The sequence below is a fragment of the Perissodus microlepis genome, chromosome 1, assembly GCF_051167445.1.
Source record: "Perissodus microlepis isolate ML-2025 ecotype Zambia chromosome 1, ASM5116744v1, whole genome shotgun sequence".
NCBI classification, from domain to species: Eukaryota; Metazoa; Chordata; class Actinopteri; order Cichliformes; family Cichlidae; genus Perissodus; species Perissodus microlepis.
In genome coordinates this window covers 26,544,023-26,564,473 of record NC_140461.1, presented here as the reverse complement: position 1 = coordinate 26,564,473, position 20,451 = coordinate 26,544,023, and the positions used below count along the sequence as shown (strand labels likewise).

The 20,451-nt window shown below is 39.6% G+C and overlaps 1 protein-coding gene across 1 annotated transcript; it reads left to right on the top strand.

Annotated features, from left to right (window-relative positions):
- The first annotated feature begins 338 nt into the window (after positions 1-338).
- Positions 339-10,490, top strand: LOC146393937 (interleukin-1 receptor accessory protein-like). The gene is made up of 10 exons (XM_084923350.1): positions 339-879; positions 3,177-3,432; positions 5,098-5,281; positions 5,396-5,540; positions 5,623-5,685; positions 5,782-5,905; positions 6,022-6,164; positions 6,262-6,408; positions 6,529-6,681; positions 6,792-10,490. Exons 1-10 carry the CDS (start codon positions 822-824, stop codon positions 7,109-7,111), a joined length of 1,593 nt encoding a protein of 530 aa, XP_084779476.1. The 5' UTR covers positions 339-821; the 3' UTR covers positions 7,112-10,490.
- The last annotated feature ends 9,961 nt before the right edge of the window (positions 10,491-20,451 follow it).

The following is a 20,451-nucleotide window of genomic DNA, read 5'->3' as shown; positions in this document are numbered from 1 at the left end:
AGTTTTATTTTTCAAGACTTGGTAAATTGACTTTCTTTATAATTTGGCCTGCCCTTTTTATTTTTTTATTTTTTATTTTGGTTTTGGCAATAGTGAGTAATTTTGGGTTCGAAAATATTTGATATAGTATAATTACGGTAAATGTTGCTATTAGTTGTTATAATCTGATAAGGAATATTTTATGTCATTTTTTTGTTGTTTTATTTTTCAGTTTACCCACTGAGAAAAAAATAATTACCAATAAATACCATCTTACTGTTCAGTGCGATTTATTCCAATTTTTTGCAGGACTGTTGCATATTATTATCATCATCATTATTATTATTATTATTATGGGAGTGTGTGTGTGTGGAGGGGGGATTAATCACCATTTTATCATCATCAGCCTTTGACGGAAACTCACACGGATCGTTTCATGTTCATGTTTCACGTTTCATGAATTTCGTGATCCGCAAATATTTACTTAACTTAAGGCCACCTACACACTCTAAAGCAGGGAGCCAAGCTTAAAGGATAAGCTTGATAAGACACCTACGAACTGGGATTTTAGGTTTTGTTTAGCAAGTTAATCCAAAGAAAGCTTCACTCCTGTTATGCTGAACTGACTTCGTACAGCACCTAGAAACGAAAGCATGAAAAACAAAATCATCTACGTACACAGACTACGTCACATAGTAGTAGTAGTCCGGGACTGCGCACTCTTCACTTTTTTTTCCCCGAACTTTATTTGAAATTATAAAGCGAACAGTCAGACATTCCAGTTCAGTTCTCTTCACTTTAGCTCCTAAGAAGATTCGTGTTGAGTTTTGACGTGAGACGATATGAACGGAAAAATAAGCCTTCTCCTTCTTTTTCTCGTCTTCCTTACATCGACACCAGGTAAGACCTCTTCATGTTTTATGGGTGATTTTTTTTTATTTAGAACATAAATCTACAGTTCATAATCTAAAAAAACATTGCTCTTTTACATTTACAATGAAACTTATTATTAAACACTGTTGGAAATGTCGAGTTTAAACTGAGTGGTTAACGGTGTTTTGAGCGTGAACAATACAAACAAAAAAAACAAAAAAAACCCAAAAAAGACCAAAATATGTTTATTCAAAAAATGAATTTGCAGTGTTGTTAAAGTATACCAAGCTGCTAAAAATACACGCACAATATTAGGCACATGAGCGTGTGTAAGTACTCATTCGCCTGGCTCCTTACAGCCTTGTGAATAATATAAATGTGATGCTGACAAGTGATGAGATTATTACATTAAAAAGTTATTTTTAAGCAATACTGGTGGAAGATAAATGACTGACATTCCAAAGCTGACATCTATAAAGAAATTAATTCAATCAGAACATCTCCTTCCAACTGACTTTTATCAATTACAAACAAAACAGTGAACAAAACTGATGAAAGTCTGTTGGAATGAAATGTGATTCAATAAAATGGTGACAAGCAAGACAGTGCGGGGAAGTTGTATTTTTCCCTCATAGGCACCTGTTGTTTCTTCAGGTGTGCAGAGATTTTATTTTTAAGGCAGTTTAAAGAAAGCTAAATACAGGCAATGTAAGGCATTTTCATCCTCAGTTTCGTTTTTACTTTGTTCCTCTCATTTCTTTCATTATGTGTGATTAAATTATTTTAGTCCCTTTACCCTCCCCTTACAAAACATTGCCCCTGCAGTGCCCCCACTTTATCCAAGCACTGCTCTTTGTGTTATGGTTTCGTTATTATTCACAAGCCTATCTGACTTCCAGTAAGTCCAGTCTGTTATTTATTAATTCTGCTTCCTAACACCGTGTTTAACAATGTTATCAGTGACATCACGACCTGACCCAGCAGCAGTGGCGGTCCTAGCCTGTTTGGTTGTTATTGATCCCTTTACCCCTAGTCCTAAAGTGTATATTTATTTTCTTACTCTTATATATATTGTTTGTTTACTTGCACTGCTGCAAAAGGAGCCTCGTCGTCTCGTCTCTCTATATACTGGACTGTATGTAGCGGAGATGACAATAAAGTTTACTTTGACTTCAGCAGCGAGCAGGCGCACACTTTTCGCGTATAGAATTTCGGTAAAGCATTGGTGCAGATTATAAGTCTGTATTATAATGTCTGGTGTTTTCGTGTTTGTTGTTTTGTTTTATTTTGAGAGTTGGTTATTAGATGCCGCTCCAGCCACCAGTGAATCCCTCTCCTCCCTGTGCCGCAAGCAGCAGGTGCACCTCGCATACGGAGGGCGCCCTTACTCCCAGGAAATGGGTGATAGAAAACCGATCGGTGCCTATACCATTCCCAATATGCGCTGGCTGATGTCGGGGCAGCATGAGTACGAGCAATTTTTTATTTTATTTTGCCGATGCCCGTGATGCCGATGTACTGGCAAAAAATTACCAGGACATTTTCCGTTTTTCTACGGAATTTTTTTTTTACAGTGTAAGTCTACAGCTGCCTAAAGCATTCATGGTCCTGCAAATGTGTCCATCAGTGTACATGTGTACATTTTTTTTTTTTTGTATTCCAGTTTAGTTCTTTCTGGTGTCCAGCAATAAAGCTGCCCTTTTGAGTTTGTTTCATTTTCGTGTCTGAGTCTGCATTTCGGTCCTTTCCTGTCTGCCTGGACACAGATCATGACAGTTATGCGCCTCATAAGCCTTTTAAAACCCCAGAATGGCAGCCATTGCCTGAAGGAGCGCAGTATTCATCAAATTCCTTTTAGGTAGCAAGAGCAGGCGCCAACTGGAAGAAGCGTGGAGAGAATTCACAGAGCAGAACCTTCTAAATAGGACAGCACACAATAACCATTTACATTCTTTTACATTATTAGGGGAATCTAAAACATTTTTACATTAAACGTCATACTTATTTCTCTAATTCTGATTCTTTAGGGAGCCCCTCATTAATTCCTCTGTCTGCAACAAGTTATTATAGCCCCTGCACCAACCCCCCCAATTTTCTTATTAGCCAGTTTCTGGAAGCCTGCTAAGGGGCACCAGGGCTGTACTGCCTGCCCTTTGTGGTAATGCTGTGGCATTTAAAGATATCGGTGACATTATCTCAGGGTAAAAGTAGAATACTGCTAGTGACTGCACTGTGAAGCCCGAGTTTCATTAACCAGACAAATATGATCATTTTAGACTAAAGCAATGCTTTTTTTCACATGTCATTATGAATGTCATTGACAGGTGTGTGCCCACTGAGTTTCCAGGAAGTAAATGTCGAGGCAGGTGAGATGGCAGTACTGCAGTGCCCTTCTTACAGAGAGTACCGTGATGGAGATGCTGAGGTGTTCTGGACCAGTCACACCGTGGATGAAATGAAACTCTTCAACATGTCAACATCAGCTGAGCAGAGGCAGATGGGTGTGCTGGTTCATGGAAGAATCCTTGTTATTCTCAGAGCTTCAGTAAACCATCAGGGGAATTACTCCTGCTCTTTTCGGTAAAATGAATGGTTTCCTTGTCTAAGACTGACATCAAACAAAAGTCGTGCCCACACACTGACATAAAGTACTATTTCCTATACGACAGGATAGCAGAGCAAGTTTAACTTGTATTATATTTTATTATAACATTTTAAGGTTGTTATTGAACATCACGGCACCAGAAAAGCACTTTTTATATTTGTACTGAACCAGGTTGCTTGTTGGCATTATGGTATGACAGTTTCCCTAAATGCTGGTAACATATATGTGAGGATCCTGTGTTTGCAAATAACAACCCGCCATCTGAAGTTAGCAAATCCTGAAACACAACTGAGGACGGCGGGTTGTTGTTAAGGTACAGAAAAACTGGGACAAAGCCATATTTTATTCAAACTAGAACATAGAAAACATTCATTTTTTTATAAACTTAGATGGTTTAACAACTAATGTACCATTTTAAGTAAATTTTAAGAAAACAATCATTTTAATCATTCTTAATAATTTTCAATTAATAACTTTGAATTTGACAGCAGCCGCATGTCTCAAAAGGTGGGACAGGGCCATGTTTAACACTGTGTAGCATCACCTCTTCTTTGAACAACAGTCTGTGAACATCGGGGAACTGGGTAGAGCAGCTGCTGGATATTTGGGAAAGGAATGTTGTCCCATTCTCAACAGTCACTCTTCATTGCCCTATTTTTTTTGTCCAGTGTTTTGATTGGTGAAAGGTCTAAACACCAGGCAGGCCAATTCAGCACCTGGACTCTTCTACTTCAAAGCCATGCTGTTGTAATGACAGCAGTATGCAGTTTAGCATTGTCTTGCTGAAATATGCAAGGCCTTCTCCGAAAGACATAGTCATAGAGTATATGTGGCTTTAAAACATGTATATGTATATACCAGCATCCATTATTACAAGCTGTGTAACACGTTGCCAAAAAATCTTTCAAGTTTTGTTTCGTCTGACCTCAGGACAGTTTTTCGCTTTGCCTCAGTGAATCATAGAAGATGATTATGTTGTTCTTTGCATGGTGGTGCATTAGCCTACATTAGTGGATGGCACAAGTGTCCCTGAGCCCATGCTGTGATTTTCATGATAAATTAAATTTAAACCAGTGCTGCCTGCAGGCCTAAAGTTAAAATCATGATTTTCATGTGTAACACAAACACTTCCTTCTCAACCTTTTATTGGTTGAAAAGTGTTTTGTTGAATTTTGTTGAGACATGTCATCAAATTCAAAATGAGTGTTTTCCTGAAATGGTACGTCTCAGTCAAAACATTTGTTTTCTGAGTTCTGTTGTGAGTAAAATAAATAAATCAGGTAAAATAAAATCAGACAACGGCACACAAGAAGCATGAGTGTATCACAGGTTATTAGGTTTCATCTTCTGTGGGTCAGAGAAGAGCCTCTCAGTAATCCAGCGTTAAAGGAATGGATTACTGAAGGCGAAGCTGAGAGGGATTTTTATACAGAATACCAGATATGTTAGTTTCATTTCACTGTTTGCAGCACAAAACTTTCTCAGCTAATAATAAATCCTGATGGACAAATAAGTAGATGAACACCATTTTAAAACTAATTCTTTAAGTCTTCTCTTACTTTCCCATTTTTTTGTTTCATTTTGCTTGTTGCTCAGAATGAAAGTAAAAACTTCCTGTTACTGTTTTCTTTCCTTGGTAGGAATTCCAGCAGACAGTCCTGGATAAGCCTCAAAGTATACACAGCGCAGTCCAGAGACTCTGAACAAATGAACCAGATCTCTAAAGTATGTTACACAGAGGAGTACTGCAAGTTGTATTGCCCTGAAAAAAATGTTCGCTTTAACACCCTGAATATCACCAGCAGCGGCATCACATGGCACAAGGTAAACAGAGCAGATTATGTGAATGAGATCAAACTGTAAAATATTGTTACAGGGTTTTAATGTTTTTCCAAATTTGACAGCTGACTACTTAAAAATTGAGCTTATATGTTGTAGGAGGGCGGGTCATCACCAAAAGACGGTTACTTCCCAAGTGTGAAAAAAGAGGACAGTGGCTACTATACCTGCACCCGGTCTTACCTGTATGATGGTCAAATATATAACATGACCTCTACGGTGAAACTTGATGTCCAACCAAGCAGTAAGAAAAACACATTTTGCAGATATTTATTTTTAATGATTTTAATACGTGCTTTTCAAAAGGTTTTTTTTTATTTCCACAGAAATAACTAAGAAAGCAGTGATAATTTCACCAGAGAACAAGCAGGTATTTGAGGTAGATTTAGGTGAGTTATTGTCTATATTCATACACCTTCATACTCTTGGCTAAAGCTTAAATGTTAATCGTTTATAACAACCTGTCTTAACTCTGCTTTTTCTAGGTTCAACAGTGGTGATTGATTGTAAAGCAGTTATGATGTCAGACACTGATGACTTGTTTTGGTTAAATGGAAATTCATTTGTGGATGCAGACACTAGTCTACCAGTTTTCTATAATGATACACGGTAAATATTTCACACACAGGTCCTCTGTGGGTCACACTGATGTTATATGTAGTCACATCAGCTCAGATATGAATTCTGTTTTTAGATCTGCCTCAGTCATTTCCTTCTCTTCTCAGGGTCATCAGCACAGAGGGAATCAGCATGAGAACATCTCTAATCTTCAGAAAAGTATCAGAGGACCATCTGTCAAAAAATTATACCTGTAAACTGCAATCTGCCTACCAAACAAGCCTTGTCACTATCACTCTAAAACAAAAAGGTATGGCCAGCTGAACATTTTGAGTACTTAATAATACTCTTTAATGTGTTTATTTATTAGATGAGCTAATTTAGAAAATCCCCATCACTCCCTACAGCTGCTCCTTCCTCTTACTTTGTGGCTTTATGGATTGTGGGCTTTGTGCTGATGGTGATGGTACTAACAGCAATTATTTATGCAAAGTTTAAAGTCGAGATCACGCTTTTCCTTCGTCAAATTCTTGGCTGCCATCGAACCATCCCAGGTAGTATTCATACATTTTGCTAATTCAAACATTGTCTGTGTTCACATTTTTGTCAGAACGGCAAAAATCTGCTTTTTTCTATCCACTTTTAAAACAACATTTTTATTTCTTTCCATTTAGATGGAAAAAGCTACAACGCCTGCTTGATGTATTACAAGAGTAGCACAGATCCAGGACTAAATGAAGATGACAGAAAAAGGCTGGAGAGTGAAATGAAGTACAGATTTGGTTATAGTCTCTGTTGCTACAGTCCTGATGTTGTACCAGAGAGAGGTGCTTACATTTTTCATATTTTTACAAAATTGTTATTCTAAATTTTGTCCTTACAAATTCAATCAAGGGGAAAACAACGCACTCTGATCTGTGCTTGTCTGCTCCTGTAGGAGAGGCTGTGTTAGACTGCATAAAGCAGAGTCAGACAGTGGTTCTGGTCCCCTGCTCAGAAGATTCTGGTTCAGGAGTCGACCTGCTGAACAGTATCCAAGCATCCCTCAAGAAGTTGCAGACTCACGTGGTTTTGATTAAAACTGAGACAGCCAGAGTCTTGAGCACAAGTTCATCTTCAGAGGCCTTAAAACTCTGCAAAGCTGCAGACTGTGTCACCTGGAAGGGAAAAAGCTCAATGCTGCCCTCTTCTGCCTTCTGGAAGCTGCTACGTTATTACCTACCTGCCCCGCAGAGAGCACCCAGAGCTTTAATATGACTGTACAGTATTTAGGATGTAAGACTGTATTTCCTCCACTGAACACACACACATGTAAAGGAAGCTCTTAAAACATGTGGTTATCCTATTTGGTCTTTCATCAAGTCAGCAAAGAGGCACAGAGAAGACGATCAGACAGAAACTAGGGAGGATCAGAAAGACAAACACAACAATATTGTCATCCCCTATGTAGCATCTTTATCAGAAAAACTCAGGAGAGTCTTCTCCGAGCACAACATCCCAGTGTACTTCAGACCCAGCCACACAAAAACTGGTTCATCCCAAAGACAGAACTCCTAAACACAAACTTAACAATGTGGTGTATGCTGTACAGTGCAGTGAGGAATGCCCAGACCTCTACATTGGAGAGACCAAACAGCCACTTCATAAACGCATGGCACAACATAGAAGAGCCACCTCCACGGGACAAGACTCGGCAGTCCATCTGCATCTAGGACAAAGACACTCCTTCGAGGACACCAATGTTCACATTTAGGACAGAGAAGACAGATGGTTTGAAAGAGGAGTGGAGGAAGCCGTCTATGTCCACTGTCAATGACAATCTATGAACAGAGGTGGTGGTTTACAACACCAACTGTCTGCCATCTATAACCCAGTTTTGAGATCCCTTCCCAGACGCCTTAACGCCCACTCACATCCTGGGCCATCTGACCTCAGGAAATCACATGATAGGGTTAGGGCTAGGTTTCACTATGAGTACACCCGAAACCATGCATGATTGTGACCCACACCCGTTTTCACACCTTGGCTCATGTGATTAGGTAGAGGATCAATAGGGGGCCCATGTCCCTCTTGGTGGGTTACTCCCATAGAGCTTAAATCTGGGACTCTCCATCATTTGACCCTAGAACTGAAGAAGCTTTTCGGTTGAGAGGTGAAAAGTCTTCAAGCAACTTTAAGAAGTCCAGACGCTTTTCTTTCCAAGCTCCTTAGACTGTAAGCTGGAGAGGAAGCAGCATCTCACTAATCCAGAAGATCTTCATTTAGTCTGGATAAAAGCATAACATTTTAACTATTAGAGGAAATATTTATTCATAACCATCACACAAATGTATCATTATATACAGACACTTTTATTGCTGGTGATATATATATATATATGTCTGTGAAGGTTCTCAGTCATCCAGGTCATCGTAGTCAAAGGAGCTTGCAAAGAAAAGCGTCTGGACTTCTTTAAGTTACTTGAAGACGTTTCACCTCTCATCCGAGAAGCTTCTTCAGTTCTAAGGTCAAATGGTGGAGAGTCCCAGATATAAACCTAGTGGGAGTATCCCCCCACAGAGGGACAAAAGGACCCCCTGATGATCCTCTAATCGCCTGAGCCAAGGTGTGAAACTGGGTGTGGGTCCCAATCAGCCAGAGTTTCGGGTGTGTTCATTGTGAAACCTGGCCCCACCTTATCATGCGAATTCCTGAGGTCAGATGGCCCAGGATGTGAGTGGGCGTTAAGGCGTCTGGGAAGGGATCTCAAAACTGGATTATAGATGGCAGAGAGTTGGTGTCGTAAACCCCCGCCTCTGTTCAAAGATGGTCGCTCACAGTGGACATAGATGGCTTCTTTCACTCCTCTTTCAAACCATCTGTCCTCTCTGTCCAAAATGTGAACATTGGCATCCTCGAAAGAGTGTCCTTTATCCTTAAGATGCAGATGGACTGCATCACACTCACTCACATCCTGGGCCATCTGACCTCAGGAATTCGCATGATTCACAATTCCTCTGAATTTCTTGGTTTTGCCTCAGAAACAGCTTTTTTGATGTCACCCGACAAGTTTTCTATTAGATTAAGGTGTGGGGATTGGGCTGGCCACTCCATAAGCTTAATTTTGTTGGCAGCATGACCTTGTCAATTATTTTTGATATAAGCGAATTGATCCATGATCCCTGGTGTGCGATAAATAGTTCCGACACCATAGTAAGAGAAACATCCCCATATCATGATGCTTGAACTACCATGCTTCACCGTCTTGAGAGTGTACTGTGGCTTGAATTCAGTGTTTGGAGGTCGTCTAACAAACTGTTTGCGGTCCTTGGACCCAAAAAGAACAATCTTACTTTCATCAGTCCACAAAATGTTTCTCCATTTCTCTTTAGGCCAGTCGATATGTTCTTTGACAAATTGTATCGTCTTTAGCACGTCTTTTTTTTTTAGTAGCGTGACTTTGCGGGGGCTTCTTCCTGATAGATTAGCCTCACACAAGCATCTTCTAATTGTCACAGTACTCACAGGTAACTTCAGACTGTCTCTGATCTCCCTGGATCTGATTATTGGCTGAGTCTTTGCCATGCTGGCTATTGTTCGATCCATTCGAATGGTAGTCTCTCTGGTTTGGCTTTCCATTTTAAAGCATTGGAGATCATTTTAGCTGAGCAGCCTATGATTTTCTGCACTTCTTGATATGTTTCCCCCTATCCAATCAACGTTTTGATTAAAGCACGCTGTTCTTCTGAATAATGAATGACCTCACTGATTGGACTCCATGCTATTATTTTGAGCACGCCCCTTTCACTTAATCATTCAGTTACACAGACTCAGGTGCATTCATATCGAGAATGTTGGGTCTGTTGGTCTCTCTAACTCTACTACATCTACTGATAAATTATTTGCCATGTAATAATATGTTTTATACCAAAAACACTGGTTGATCTGGTTAGTCATGTTGGACTGCTATTATTTTGAACACAACTGTGAATGACTTTAGGTTTATTAGTTCCCTTTCTGTTCCTTCACTTTTGTCTTTCTTCTTCTCCTGTTTAGATAGCTTTCCCCATTCAGTTGTGTATCTCTGTTTTATTTTGCTGAGTGTTACTTCCTGTGTCTTTAACTTTAACTTTCCTGTCTTGTTTGGTTAGTTGTCTTCTCCACCGTTTTCCACTTCCCTCATTACATTTTGAATGTATTGTCCCATTCTCCGCTTGTACTTTGTTGTTGTCTCTCTAAGACTTCTGGTTCTGTATCCGTATGTTTAATGATTTCTGGAGACACTGGATTCCCAGGCTTTCATTTACATATTCTCTGGTTTTCTGGACTTTGTAACTTGACCCAGTATTTCATATTAAACCTTTGCGTTTGCGATGGGAGAAATGAAGTGTTCGAGAGATCAAATCATTTGGAACAGCTGTTTTGGAAAAAGATTTGCTCTTTTGGAGAATTTGGAACACATTACTACAGCGACATCTGGTGGCCAAATAAATGTGATTTTAAATTATTGCACTGAATAAATGTGAATGTTTTCATGTGTCTTTGTCTTTTTGTCTGTCACCTTTTCTGTTGGTTTATAGTATTATTTGTATGGAAGGATATTTTGTTTGAACCAGTCAGTAATTGTAGGTTGCGCTTCTGCACATAAAGACATCAATCAATATTTATAGGGTGTGTTTTTATGCATGTTTAATTATTTTTATTAAGAAAAACAACATGTTCAACAGTACGTGTTCAACAGTACTGAGACAATTTTGTCTTTTGCACGAAATCTCCTGCTTTGAATGATATTCTCTCTTGGGAGACTGATGTGGTTGGAGTGGAAAGATTGGCTAGCTGGAATAGATGAGGGAATATGGTGGCATGTTGGTCCAGTAATCTAGAGGGTCATCTCCTCTTGGTACATATAGGGCTTAGAGAGTGTTGAACCTCAGCAGTAGCATTATCTGTGACACCCTATCCATGGTTGGTTCACCGACCCTGCTGTCAAAAACATGGCAGAGCTTGTACTGTAGTGGCTGATAATTTTAGGATGTGCACATCTTTCTTGAGGGTTGAGATGGATAAGCCCTTTTTGATGTCATCAAGGCAGGCTGTGGCTTGGGCTACCATTATTTGCCTCCTGACATGATGTCACCCTGTCAATGATCCCACTTTACCTGTCAGTGGACATCACTCCTCGATCACGATTTTGAATTGATTACTCCACAAACACAAGCCACAGCTTTTCTGTCACTGCAACTTATCATTGATCATGTTCTTCATTTAATTCTTAAATTAAATGTCTGGCCACAAATGAAGACAAATCATTTTAATTCTCCCCAAAGATACTGAGGCTGGGCTTGGGGGCCACCTACAGGCTGTGGAGGCTCAATGTATCTACAAATTCACCACCCAACAAAATATGGGTCTTAGTAATGTGGAACCGGGTGAGCATAGGCAATGTGTCTGCATCAGAAGACAGAGGAGCTGAGTCACACAAAAGAAGTCAAAGGAACACTGCTTCATACAACATTGGAGAATTTTATCCACATTACTTTTGTAAAGTGGATATTTGATAATATAAAAAGCATAAGATACACTATGTTTAATTCAAGGTTCCATCAGTTTTTCCCTAATGAAATGAATTTAAACAAGCACCTGTTTGGAAAAATCTGGATGTGGAAACCATGTTATAGGTCTGGAATCTGTCCTTCATGACCATTGTCTCTCTCTCATTTAAGAAAAATCCCGCAAACCTGTTAACATCAGCTAGGCATGTTTTGCCGTGTTATTGTTAGCAAGTAAATCATGAAAGTGGTTCTCAGAAGAGGAAGGAGAGCAGAGAGAGGATGAGTTTGCTGTCAGGACTTTGGATCTGAGCAATGCTGTCATTGACTTTGCTGTGAGCAAGGCTTGAAAGACGAAGTTCTGATGGGTGAGTTGTTTGACTTTGTGTCTATGTGAAGGACTGAAACATTGCTACCAATTTATGTTAAAAAATATATGTTGTAATACATGTGTGAGTGCGTGCTACATCTAGAAGCTGGTCCACTGGAAAAGCTCATTGAGCGAGCAATTCTTTAAATGAGTGTGATTGTTTGTCATGATGACCTCATCCAGTCTGCGAAGACCTATTGTTCTCTCTTTTTTTCTGTGCTTGTAGAGATCACAGTTGTCTTTGTGTTACTTCAGCAAAGCTAAATCTCTTTGGGGGATTTTGGTAGTTTAGTTAAAAAATATGATGTGGGATTAGAGCATAAGCTTAGATATGTGTGTCCACTCACCTCACCTCCAGTGTTGGTCAAGTTACTTGAAAAAAGTAATCAGTAACTAATTACCGATAACTTCCCCAAAAAAGTAATCCCGTTACTTTACTGATTACTTATTTTCAAAAGTAATTAATTACTTAGTTACTTAGTTACTTTTTAAAAACACAATTTACAACCTGAATAGGTGATAAAGCGATAGATCTTTCAGCCCAATTCTACTTTTTCTACATAATCCATTATACAAAATGTAATCAAATGGAAAAGTCTCTTTTTTAAACTTGTTTTATTAGTTTTAACCTTTTAACTTTATGCATCAAGCAAAAATTTAATTATATGCAACATTCTCTGACTGGAAGACATTTGTTTAATATTTAAACTTATTTTCTGCACATTCCAGCACATAAAATATTTTTTTGTGTGTGTGTTTACACTCAGTCTTTCAAATAGATGCAAGTAAAACACAGCAGAAAATAAATAAAATCAAAGACTAGCGGTCCTTTTGCTCTATTTTCACCTGTAAAGCAGGAGTGGGGTAGGCGGAGGTTTACCCTGGTGCAGGTGTGCCGCACCGGTCAGTTGAAGAATCCGCGAGTGTCTCTGTGAGTTTCCCATTACGTCGTAGCGCACTCGGTGCTTACTTGGAAGTTTAGGGGGGGTTTTATCGCTGTAAAAAGAAGTTTTCTTCCCACGCACAACGGACACTAATGTTTTTGTCACTTTTTATGGAATCAAACTCAAAGTAAGGTCAGTACTTCCACGCTTTAAACGCTGCACGCTCATACTCTCTCCCGCACTCGATATATGATCCACTGTTGATCTGCACACAGCTGTTGTCACGAAGGTTGGACTCGCTTACGTCACTGTCATGAGACATTCTCTCAAAAAAAATCATGGTTTTAGTAACGCAGTAACGCAGCGTTCCTACAGGAAAGTAACGGTAATCTAATTACCGTTTTTGCAATAGCATTCCCTTACCTTACTCGTTACCTGAAAAAAGTAATCAGATCTCCCAGAGATCTGCCCATGTCTGCTCACCTCTGACTGCAGTTGTTGTCCATGATGCTGATCAAAAGCTGAAATTATACTATTGATTTTATTTATTATGCTGTGTTTGCTCCAGAACAATCTGAGCCCCAAAATATCTTCACTGGGACCTGTCATACAGTTGATATGCCCGTGGAAGTAAAATGAAGCGCGATGAATTCAGAAGCATAGCCATGCTCACACATTTTGCTAAAAAAACCCAACAAAAACAAAACAAGCAAGAACATCCCACTATTATCTCATAAAACACATGCTCCTGTACTGATTTCTTGTGGTCTCATGCACAACTCTAGTGTATCCAGCATTAACACATCTTTGGACTTCATGCTCAGAATTCCAGGGTAAAGTAAACAAATGAAAGTTGAACTCCAAATCTTTTATCTGCTTGATTCACCGTGGAATAAAGAGGTAACAGGCTTCACCTGCACATGAAAATCAACCTAATTCGTAAGTTCACTAAGGAAGCTCTTATCTGTCTGCTTTCCTGGGTCTTCTTTCTGACAGCCTTCTTCTAGCCAGTCAGCCTCCATTCTTTGTGCAACCCACCTTTACCCAAACTCCATCTCATACAAGGATCTCAGAGCTCCATCCAAGCCTCCATCTTTATCTTGACCACCACCAGCATCTAGACTCCAGGGTCTCCTGCCCTAATTCCTGTCACTGCTGGGATTCAGTCTCACTGTGCTGAGCCATATGAGTCCAATCACCAAATAGCTTTGAATTGAACTCTATATATTAGTAAATCGCGCTCAGTTCCTTCTTATGATACCTCCTTATAAACTGCCTTTGAAAATAGTTAGTTAGTTCGTTCCACTTCTCACGTGTACACCACTCTGTATTGGTCTTTCACATAAAATTCCAATAAAATTGATTCATGTTTGTGGCTGTAATGTGACAAAATGTGGGAAGGTTCAAGGGGGCCGAATACTTTTGCAAGCCACTGTATCATGAATTCAACCTGTCCCAAGCTGCAGTTTCCAACTACTAATGGCTTTGACAAAATCGCATAAAAAGCACATGCAACAATAAAAACATTATGATCCAGACACATGCTCTGCCAATCTGATCGGGCTGTTCATAGCACTTCCTACATTGGAATAAACAACATCACGTTGTCAGCACAAACAATCACATGTCTGTCATTACCTGCGAAAAAAGGAAGTGACATCATTTTCATGGGAAAGGTAGTTTTTTTGTTGTTTGTCTTTTTTTCCTCTCCAGGAAATGAAAGTCATGTTTGACTTTCATTTCATTTGCTAATGAAAGTCACGTTTGACTTTGTGCCTCTTTCTGTATTGTTCCCGGGATGCTTAGGTTTGATTGCACTGTTGGAAATAGTTTATTTTGATGCACATGCTGTTTTTGCAAATTGTGCACAATAATATCCATTTTCATGTTTTGCTGCAGTTAATAAAAATTAGTGCATCTCAAAAATGAAATTTAAAGACTGTGCATTTTTTTGCATTTGCATTTGCAATTTTGAGTAGAAGAATGTGTAAAATCAAAAACAATTTTCAATTTCTTTGTAGTTTATTGCACTCTTTAGCAATTTAAATAGTTACTATGGACTTAATGCATACATATTATTAAGATTTAGGATATAACAGTTGTAATGATGCATAGAAGCTTGAAATGCTCAAAAAAAATGGCACTACAGCATGTAAAAATCTAAAGATGAGGTCTGGTGGTTCTATGTTGGGCTTAAAAGGGTTAAATGCCTGTAGTAAGGAGCCTGTTAACAGAGATAAATTGATCAAATTTTAAAAAGGAGTTATACCATTAATTAATGCTATGACTTCTTTGAGCAGTCTTGTAGGGATGGAGTTTAATAGACATGTTGATGGTTTGGAAGAAGTAATTATTGGAGTCAGCTCTGAAAAATCAAGTGCTCTCATTTTAAGCTGTGTTGGTAATTTTGTGGAGCCAGGAGTGTGAGCATAGCACGAGCCACTGGGTCCAAGTCCTCCATCATATCTGACACCAGTTCCACAGACAATTCCAGGACAAGTCCCCTTGGCATCCATCTGGTCTGACCTGTCCATCCTGTTGCTCCTGTTGAAGTTCTGCTGTCTTCATTCTTGTGCCACTTCTCCACATGCTCTGTGACTGCCCGACTGCCGTCACCTCCCATCTTTTACAAAGAGTGAGCGCATGTGATGATTTCTTTGATTAAGATGGGGTAGGACATAAAAACCTTTCAAAATAAAAGCATGCAAAAATATATACAAACATGGTCTAAGGAGCTTGGAAAGAAAAGCGTCTGGACTTCTTTAAGTTGCTTAAAGACTTTTCACCTCTCATCTGAGAAGCTTCTTCAGTTCTAAAGTGAAATGGTGGAGAGTCCCAGATTTAAGCTCTGTGGGAGTAACCCACCAAGAGGGACAAAGGACCACCTAATGATCCTCTACCTAATCACACAAGCCAAGATGTGAGAACGAGTGTAGGTCACAATCAGCCAAGGTTTCGGGTGAACTCATTGTGAAACCTAGCCCCACCCTGTCATGTGATTTATGAGTTTTCCTAAACTCCTAAACAGAAACTTAACAGCATAGTGTATGCTGTACAGTGTAGCGAGGAATGCTCAGACCAAACAGCCACTTCATAAACGCATGGCACAACATAGAAGAGCCACCTCCACGGGACAAGACTCAGCAGTCCATCTGCATCTAAAGGACAAAGGTCCCTCCTTCGAGGATGCCAATGTTCACATTTTGGACAGAGAATATGGTTTGAAAGAGGAATGAAAAAAGCCATCTATGTCCACTGTGAATGACCATCTTTGAACAGAGGCGGCGGTTTACGACACCAACTGTCTGCCATCTATGATACAGTGTTGAGATCCCTTCCCAGACACCTTAATGCCCACTCACATCCTGGGCCTTTTGACTTCAGGAAATCACATGATAGGTGGGGCTAGGTTTGACTCGAAACCTTGGCTGATTGTGACGAACACCCTTTTTCACACCTTGGCTCGTGTGACCTTAGAACTGAAGAAGCTTCTCGGATGAGAGGTGAAACGACTTCAAGCAAATTAAAGAAGTCCAGACGCTTTTCTTTCCATGCTCCATAGACTACGATGACCTGGATGACTGAGAACCTTCACAGATATCTACAAACATGCATAAAACCATACGATAAAACCAAACCAATAAAACACACTAAATAAAACATTAAAACCACTTCCACCCCATAACAAAATGTTGAGGAATATGGACAGTTTACCTCTTACTGTCATTTTCTTAAGGTTTCAGCTCTTTAAATCGAGTTTTTTATTCAGGAATCTGGTCTTTTTTCTTAAAACTTAATAAATCGATGAATCACTAGGGATCGTCTTAATAGACTTCATAATGTTCTTGAATAAACAGATCTACTATTATTGCGTTTCATATGGGGACTTCTGAAATTTGATTTGAGAGTACTCTGGGAACTTTTTTTGTGGTGTCTGTTTAAAAAAAAGAAACCGTTTCTTCTTTCAAATCTAAGGTAAGATCCACTTCGTTAGATCTGTTATGCTATTAGATGTGACAAAGTGACATGACAAAATGAAAATGAATTTTAAAAAAAACAACTAAATTTAAAGTTAAGGGGTAACAACATTTCAAGACTAGTTGTCTCCTAGAAGATTTATAAAAAAAATAAATAAATAAAACCACAAACACACACAGTTTTATGTAAAGTAGATAAAGGTGTTATACATATGTGGAAATATGTAGGATCTTTCTCCGGCTTAGGGCCAATGTGCTAGCAATGACAAATGTAGCTTAGACAAGAAATGGCCTGATGTTGGACTGCATGACTAAATTAACCAGTTCCTCATTCTTACCAGAGAATCATTGCTCAAGTTCAGTGATCACTCATTCCAGAAAGGAAATACTAATTTCCTTTTAAGATCCTCTAACTCGGAAGAACAGCTGACCAACGTATGTCCTCCACAAGTCAATTCCAAAACAAATCCATCTGTAGGTATCTGTGTAAACATGCTGTTACAGACAGGAGAGCCTGGAAAGCATCATCTTCTTCTACAGGGAGTGCAGAATTATTAGGCAAGTTGTATTTTTGAGGAATAATTTTATTATTGAACAACAACCATGTTCTCAATGAACCCAAAAAACTCATTAATATCAAAGCTGAATGTTTTTGGAAGTAGTTTTTAGTTTGTTTTTAGTTTTAGCTATTTTAGGGGGATATCTGTGTGTGCAGGTGACTATTACTGTGCATAATTATTAGGCAACTTAACAAAAAACAAATATATACCCATTTCAATTATTTATTTTTACCAGTGAAACCAATATAACATCTCCACATTCACAAATATACATCTCTGACATTCAAAAACAAAACAAAAACAAATCAGCAACCAATATAGCCACCTTTCTTTGCAAGGACACTCAAAAGCCTGCCATCCATGGATTCTGTCAGTGTTTTGATCTGTTCACCATCAACATTGCGTGCAGCAGCAACCACAGCCTCCCAGACACTGTTCAGAGAGGTGTACTGTTTTCCCTCCTTGTAAATCTCACATTTGATGATGGACCACAGGTTCTCAATGGGGTTCGGATCAGGTGAACAAGGAGGCCATGTCATTAGTTTTTCTTCTTTTATACCCTTTCTTGCCAGCCACGCTGTGGAGTACTTGGACGCGTGTGATGGAGCATTGTCCTGCATGAAAATCATGTTTTTCTTGAAGGATGCAGACTTCTTCCTGTACCACTGCTTGAAGAAGGTGTCTTCCAGAAACTGGCAGTAGGACTGGGAGTTGAGCTTGACTCCATCCTCAACCCGAAAAGGCCCCACAAGCTCATCTTTGATGATACCAGCCCAAACCAGTACTCCACCTCCACCTTGCTGGCGTCTGAGTCGGACTGGAGCTCTCTGCCCTTTACCAATCCAGCCACGGGCCCATCCATCTGGCCCATCAAGACTCACTCTCATTTCATCAGTCCATAAAACCTTAGAAAAATCAGTCTTGAGATATTTCTTGGCCCAGTCTTGACGTTTCAGCTTGTGTGTCTTGTTCAGTGGTGGTCGTCTTTCAGCCTTTCTTACCTTGGCCATGTCTCTGAGTATTGCACACCTTGTGCTTTTGGGCACTCCAGTGATGTTGCAGCTCTGAAATATGGCCAAACTGGTGGCAAGTGGCATCTTGGCAGCTGCACGCTTGACTTTTCTCAGTTCATGGGCAGTTATTTGGCGCCTTGGTTTTTCCACACGCTTCTTGCGACCCTGTTGACTATTTTGAATGAAACGCTTGATTGTTCGATGATCACGCTTCAGAAGCTTTGCAATTTTGAGACTGCTGCATCCCTCTGCAAGATATCTCACTATTTTTGACTTTTCTGAGCCTGTCAAGTCCTTCTTTTGACCCATTTTGCCAAAGGAAAGGACGTTGCCTAATAATTATGCACACCTGATATACGGTGTTGATGTCATTAGACCACACCCCTTCTCATTACAGAGATGCACATCACCTAATATGCTTAATTGGTAGTAGGCTTTCGAGCCTATACAGCTTGGAGTAAGACAACATGCATGAAGAGGATGATGTGGACAAAATACTCATTTGCCTAATAATTCTGCACTCCCTGTAACTGACAAATGTGGTGTACGTGTGGTTTGATTGAGGTGTAAAACACTGTAAGAACTGCTTTAAAAAATATCATGCACCATAGGAAACTGCCTTTGTTGTGGCTTTCTACCATTTCTTCATGGTCTCGAAATAATCTAGCTTGCCTCCCCAGCATGCAGGTCACTGCCACAACACGTTACAGGTGCTCCCTACTTTCATGTATTTCAGTGAAACTTGCATTTTCTATCTGATGTAAAACACTGCCTGAAACAGACTTGCTTTAAAGTTGTTTCAGGAAACTACATGTTTTTTAAAGAGGTCAATGTCTTTATCCAATTCTTAACTTTAAACCTTCCTTAGGACCTAAAAATAGCCCGTGGAGGGGAAGGGGGGTCTGCAGTTTTTCATACAAGTTTAACATTTCAGTGGTGAACTTACACATGGCTGTAGCTCAGGAGGCGTAGCAGATGAGATCTACTAATCAGAAGGTTGGTGATTCAGCCCCTGGTTGCTTGGGCAAGATGTTATCCTGAAGTTGCTCTCCTATGCAACTGTTGGAGGGTGAACGTTAGAAAGTAACCTAAACAGAAAAGGTGCTTCTTTGAGAATAGGTGAATGGGGAATGCTGTATAAAGCTCTTTGAGTGCTCAGCTATGAAAGAACTATTCCAGGTTTGTCCTGATATGCTGCATTTGGTTACGCCAAGCATCTCTACTTTGGCCCTGCCTGTGCAAGGGACATTGCTCCAGACATCTTGTGGTTTGTTCAGATGCAGTTTTTCTAAATCTGTTGCCATGCTCTTCTTAGAGAGAACAGGCTTTCTCTTTGCAAGCCTGCCAAACAAGTCAGTCCTTTTCTAACTGTGCTATCATGAACTTTAATATTTCACATGGTAACTGAGCCCTGAGATGTAGCTCTTGTTTGCTTATTGTCCCAATCTCCCACCCAGCTTATTTCTAAGTGTTCCCATCTAAGCATAAAAATTTATTTTTTTGTATCTTTAGTGATTTGTTAATCACAGATGATTTGAAAGGCATCCTTATCTGAATTTATTGCTCTTACTTGTGATGGTATTTTCATATTCTTTTGGTTTTCGAAGGAAAAAACCACCAAAAACCAGTTGACAGAAGCAGGGATGTTACTGCAGAGGTCACTTTCACATCCTGAAAGTAAAAGGATATGAAAGCTGATGGGTCAAAAAGTCTTAGTTCTAAGGCTTATCAAATCACAAACACTGCAAAAAAAAAAAAAAAAGTTTTGCATTACCACTGTGTTACTGGACTGAGAGCTGCATTTTTTAAAGTATTCATGTCAGTGTGAAGCAACTTTATTCACTGGCCAGGCTGCTACTGCAGATTTGTTTGCAGTACCAGCTGTGCTTACAAACAAAGAGATATGTGGGTGGAATCATATCTCTGTCAAACGTTTCGAACAAAACACACACACACACACACACACACACACACACACACACACACACACACACAAATCATTCACCATAGGGACAATTGTCGGTATATCCACTGCTACACCGCAAATAATAACTGTTGAAAATGAATTCTGCAAATTGTATTTTCATAAAAGGTGCACAAATACGGTTTAAAACAGGTTTTTGTTGCAGCCTGGGTGTGACAGGATTAAAGGAACTGACCTGAAATGGCCACCAAAGTGACCAACCACATTAGGACCTCTTCCTTTAGGCCCCGCCCTCCACACGGCTCAGTTGATTCGCGCAAAGCATTCTGCTCCCAGGCAGA